At 42.1% G+C, this 6000-nt stretch overlaps 1 protein-coding gene across 3 annotated transcripts in view; it reads right to left on the bottom strand.

The window, feature by feature from the left end:
- Positions 1-2259: 2259 nt before the first annotated feature.
- Positions 2260-6000, bottom strand: part of PDE7B (phosphodiesterase 7B) — a 330410-nt gene continuing 326669 nt past the window's right edge. For all 3 annotated transcript variants that reach the window (XM_005551917.5, XM_065543434.2, XM_005551916.5), the window contains one exon: positions 2260-3607. In XM_005551917.5, coding sequence (XP_005551974.1) covers positions 3372-3607 — 236 coding nt within the window. In that variant the 3' untranslated portion in view covers positions 2260-3371. The remainder of the gene's footprint in view (positions 3608-6000) is intronic.

Here is a 6000-nt window from a genome sequence, read left to right as displayed (position 1 = left end):
CAGGGAGTTACGGGTAGGTCAGGGTTTCATAAATAAGGTCCTGACAATTCATCACTGCTATCAAAAGGAAGAGCAGGTTTTGCCTATCAGGCCTGGCGGTGATACATATTCTCTCTCTGTGTCTTAATTTGATCTTAACTTTACTGCCAGCTTACTACACACAGTCTTTTGATTCCTTTCTTCTCAAGCAATGGAAGAATTAAACTTGGTGAGTCAACTATTGATGGTCCACGGACAAGGAGAACAAGATTGTAAAGAAAAAATCTGTGGATGATCCAATAGCTGTGTTTTTTTGTTTTTGTTTTTTCTTTGAGACGGAGTCTAGCTCTGTCGCCAGGCTGGAGTACAGTGGCGCAATCTCGGATCACTACAACCTCCACCTCCCAGGTTCAAGTGATTCTCCTGCCCCAGCTTCCTGAGTAGCTGGGATTACAGGCACACACTGCCATGCCCAGCTAATTTTTGTATTTTAGTAGAGACAGGGTTTCACCATGTTGGTCAGAATGGTCTTGATCTCCTGACCTTGTGATTTGCCTACCTTGGTCTCCCAAAGTGCTGGGATTACAGGCGTGAGCCACCGTGCCCAGCCACTGTGTTTGAACTAGTAATTGGACTCCTATTGAAATATTGTAAGAGAACCACTAATAGGCAAGAAAAAAAAGACATTTTCAGTCATTTTCTTTTTACCAACAAATGAGGAACTCAAGAACTCTCCAGTTGAATGAGGGAGGCAGCTGCATCCAGTTTATGCCTCATTTTACTTCAGATTTTTATTGTACTAGTGGCTACATCACGGGCTTACCCGTTGGATATTTGGTAGTTTTTTCTCTGTGAGCTCTTCTTCAAGACCTAATTGTAACGTAAACACTTTTGCCCTATCAACTCTGAACTACTAAGAACACCTGCAATCTCATTTATTTAAATTATTATATAATTATAATTTAAATAAAGCAATGTTTTAGTCCCAAGGCAGAAACCCTATTAGCTAAAATAGTGTCTTTTTCTTACCTCTACTTTTCTTGTCCCCAGCAATTGCCTTCCTTGATTTGACCTCATATACATTAAAAATAGACTACTCAAAAGCCGTCTCTATACCATCAAACCAAAGTAAGACAGGTTTGGAAACAGAAATACATCTGACATATTCACTTTTGGGGCCTCACCAAGCTGAGAACTGCAGAATACTAAAGTGATAAAGAAAAATATATCAGTTCATGGTTTTACAGAAAAAAAAAAAATACAAAGCTAGTGTTAACTTTCCACAACCTTCCTTCTTACCCACATCAATAATTTCAACTTACCATCCACCTATTTCATAAGATCGTCACACTTTCTTTAGCACCACCTGACAGTCTCTCCTACTTTAATGAAAATATAATCAGCTCTCCAAAGTTTCCCCTGAACCTTAATCCTGCAAGCCTCAGTCTCTCTGTAGGAACTTATTACAGGCCAATCGGTATTTCATTTGTATGTTAGGAAAAAATCTCCGAAACAGTTGCACTTAGGAAATGAGTGCTAGCTGTCATTCTGTCAGCACGAGGATCAGGTTGATAGTGGCAGGAACAGTCATCTCCCACTACCACACTGTTTAAAAAGAAAGGGGCATCAACAATTTTCATTCAACATTAGTGATGCTGAAACTTCTAAAGAAAAGGTTCAATGCACAGCATTTAGCAGCCTAGAGAAGAATGCTGTAACAGATTTTATGGCCAAGTGTCTGCAGAAAAAATGGCAACGAAATTTCAAGGTGACACTCCAAGCTAGAGACATAATTAACTACAATGACCTGCCAGGAAGGTAAAGTCTGTTATAAAACTGAAATATTTTCTTTACTTAAATAATACGAACTTCAGCTAAACAGTTGGGTAGTTGTTCACATGAGATTAAGGAAAAAGAAAAGTCCAGTTACTACTGACACTAAAGAAATGCACACCAACCAAACACCAAAAGTACTTTGGTACTGTAGCCATAATAGACAAATGTGTGGCATGGGAGCAGGGAATTCCCTGATGGTTAGATGACAGGGTCATAGAAGGTTTTCGAGACCTGCTATGTCTCCTGTGAGGCTGACGCACCACCACGTTCTGTAACAAGAGTCACATAAACACAAGCTTAGCAGCTGGCTTGTTAAAACATCGCTGCGTTGAAAAGTGACTGCTTCAGGCTTGTTGAAGGGTCTCATTAATCTGAGGAAACGATGCTTGGTGCCATAGATTAAACACTATGGTCTCAAGCGGAATGCATGTGAAGTTTCCAGAATGTTTCCTCAAAGACTTTATTCAGTTTTGGTTTGTGACCTCAGCTGGAAAACATACAGATGGACATGGGAAGGCAGTTGAGAAAGACATCTATGAGGATTTAAGTCGGGCAGCTTTCAGAAGATGAAAGATGTTTAAAGTTAAGGCCTTTATCTGCAAACAATAGTATATTAATAAACTCTATACCATATTTACAAATGCATTCTCTTGTATTAAAACTAACAGTATTCTGTTCACAGTGCCATTGTTTATACAGGTAGCAATCCCATAATACTCATGTATTTTGGCATGGGAATCAGTAGCGTTTGGTATTTACAGAAAATGTACATGGGTGAATATAAACATGTCATGGAATCCATAAAAGACAGATTGGCTAATGGTGCAAAGGAATGAACTGTACAGCACCTTCCCTTCAGATTGGATAGGAAACATGGTTTCTTAAACTGAGAAGATGCCAAGTCTCTGCCCCAAAGTGGCATAATAAAGTCAATAGCAAAACAATGAACCCCCTGTTCAAGTTTGGGTACATTGAATGATCTTAGTCCAAAGTTGCAGATCCATTGTCTAGTGCATAAAATATAAAAGTTAAAAAGATTTATTATTTTTATAATAATTATTATTAAAATAGAAGGTACTTTCTCTCACACTCTCATTTGTGCTCTTGCACTTAAGACCAATATCCTTGGCGTTGCAAATATGCTGGTGTTTCTGTCACGCAGATCAGCAGTCAGACGGCAAACGCTCAAACGCTCCAGACTTAGGAACTGCTGCCTGTTCCAGTGTGACCCGGGGCCATGGCGGACAGGGCAGGAGCACCTCCTTCCTCCTAGTCTTCTCCTGGAGCAGGGTGAGCCTGCCCGTGGGATCAGCTCCCACATTACTGAATGGAGTTGCTCATTTTGGCAGCGAATGCTGAGGTGACAAATGGCTTCTGTACATTTGCGAAAAGGAGGGGAGGCAGGTAAGTGGGAGGAAGGTGGCGTTCCAAAGAGCCCCAGGACAACACCCAGAAACTAGCTGGGCTGCTGGGTGAGGGCCCCTCCACGCTGCTTCTGCCCTCTGGGGTCCCTGCCGGAGGAAAGCATCCTCTCCGCGTCTGAGCTGGGCCGGCCTCTAGGGGCTGTCGCCTTCCCGCGCCGTCTGCTCCTCGCTCTCAGTCCCTTGGCCTGCGTGGTCCTGATCGGGCCCGCTGCCACTGCTGCCCCTGCTTCTGTGCTGCCTGGGCAACAGGCTCTTCCACTGGGCCTTGTTGTGCGCGAGGTGACCCAGCATGTTCTCCGACAGTGCGCTGTTTCCTGTGAAATGGGCCCATTCCCGGAAGAGCGGCTCCACGATGTAGCTCATGAAACCTAGAACAGGCAAGGCCAGACTTAGCACCACGGGGCGGTGAAACCCGCTGCTTTCTCCCTCCCAAGCTTGACTGGGGACCCACCATGCCCAACTAATTTTTGTATCTTTAGTAGAGATGGGGTTTCCCCAAGTTGGCCAGGTTGGTCTCGAACTCCTGACCCCAAGTGATCCACCCGTCCTGGGCTCCCAAAGTGCTGGGATTACAGGCCTGAGCCACCACGCCCGGCCTTACTTAGGTTTTATTGTATTTCCTTGATGTGTAGCTGTGGGGAGAAATGGCAAATGTTTTCAGCCTAATAAAAATTTCCAGCTCCCAGGCCAGGAGGGCAAGCAAGATGAGGGTGGCTACCCTCAGCATAGGAGCATAAGATGTGTCACTTTGGGCTTGTCCCTGAATGGCTTTGTGCCTCAGTTTCCTCATGTGTAAAAAGATGCTAAAACGAATACTAAACTCACAGGGCTGTTATGACAATTAAATGACTTAATGTACGTACAATGCTTAGAAAATTCTTGGCACATAGTAAACTCCCAGTGAATACTGGCTATTATTTGCAGAGAGAGAAAGACGTATAAGTAAAAAATGTTCTTTAAAAAAAAGTCTCTGCCGGAGCTAAAGAAGGCAGGTGGGGAAGGGATGGAGAGGGCAAATGACACCAGAGAGGGACACCTCACAAATTTAGATCAGCTGAATAATTCATACCCTTACCCTGTGGGATATCTTTTTCAAGATGATCATTTTACAGTTCTGTCTTGCTTTCAGTTATGTTAAATAACTAAGTTTAAATAAAGTTCACTCATTTTCAATACAGATTTTTACTTGTATGAAAGTCCTGCTTTAATGACTAGATAAGATTGTTTGCTATGAGACTTCTTTGTTTGCATGTCTGTTCTCTTACATATTTAAGATTTGTTGCTTTCTAATCGTGTTTTGCTGCGTTAATGTGCTTTTCATAATAAACATGGCTTGTTTATTGGAATCATCACAAACTTGGACTTATTTAGGTTTTATTGTATTTCCTTGATGTGTGGCTGTGGGGAGAAAGGCAAATGTTTTTCAGCCTAACAAAAATTTCCAACAGCTAACCCTGTATGTTTACAGGCATGTGAATTACAAGGCTAGATTTGATTATCTTTTTGTTGGACAAACGGCAGACACTTGGCCTTTGAGAATGCCATAGAGATGGAAGAGGGATGCAGCAATACACAGTGTTACTATACATTTCTGCATTGTCTCATCTTATGTGAAATATGATTTAAATATTGTGAGATCATTGTAGAGAACCTGAACTGGAGGGGGAAAGTTAAGCCAGTGACTCGATGTCTGTATTTGGAATTTTGGTAAGGTTGTATAGGCTGTCAGCAGATGAGGATTTCATGTTTTGCTTGCTGTTCTTGAATTTTCTTTACCTCCTCCACAATATCCATATTTAATTTCTAATATCATTCACCTTCAAAGAGATGAGATATTAGATATCTAAAGACAGTTTGCAAAATTCCACTATTCTCAAGTTCAAAGTGTATTTATCAAGTTTATCTCAGTATAAAAAAGTTACAAATCTAACATTTTAAAATCCCACTCTCAAAAAAAAGAGAAGCTTCATTTTCTTAAGTGACCCTGGCATTATATTTACACTTTTCAGATATAAAGACTTCTTATGCTAGGTAGGAAAGTGATTTTAAAGTCTGAATAGACACCAAGAGGCAGTTTTTCAAATTAAGGAAGGCTTCCACATTATCAGATTTGGAAACCTGTTCCATCAGTGTGTTCTGCCAGCCTCTCTCTTCTCAAGGGATGAACTGACATTGCTGGGCTGTTGTCCTCCTGGAGGGATGGTGGGGTGGTAGGGGGTTGGGGGGAGGAAGGGGGAGTAGGGAGGAATGGTAGCCTCAGAGTAGACAAGGATTGAAGGAAAACCTCTCTCTTTAGCCTTCTATAGATTTCACCAATTAGAGATTCATTTGATTTAATACCTTTTTATTTTTTGTTTTAATTAATTTTTTAAGAGATGGGGTCTCACCCTGTCGCCCAGGCTGGAGTGCAGTGGCGTGATCATGGCTCACTGCAGCCTTTACCCCCTGGGCTCAGGTAATCCTCCTGCCTCAGCCTCCTGAGCAGCTGGGACTACAGGCACATGGCACCACATCCAGCTAATTTTATTTTTTTGTATTTTTTGTAGATATGGGGTTTTGCCTTGTTGTCCAGGCTGGTTTTGAATTCCTGGCCTCAAGGGATTTACCCACCTCAGCCTCCCAAAGTGCTGGGATTACAGGCATGAGTCATCCCGCCCGGCTAATACCTTCCTTTTAAAATGTAGAATTTGGTAGAGAGAGGGAAGCGTGGAGCTGGGGAGGAGATATTAAGCCCTAGTTCCATTTGAGTAGATATAAATTA

This window comes from Macaca fascicularis, chromosome 4, assembly GCF_037993035.2.
Source record: "Macaca fascicularis isolate 582-1 chromosome 4, T2T-MFA8v1.1".
Taxonomy (NCBI): Eukaryota; Metazoa; Chordata; class Mammalia; order Primates; family Cercopithecidae; genus Macaca; species Macaca fascicularis.
This window is presented reverse-complemented; position numbering and strand designations above follow the sequence as displayed.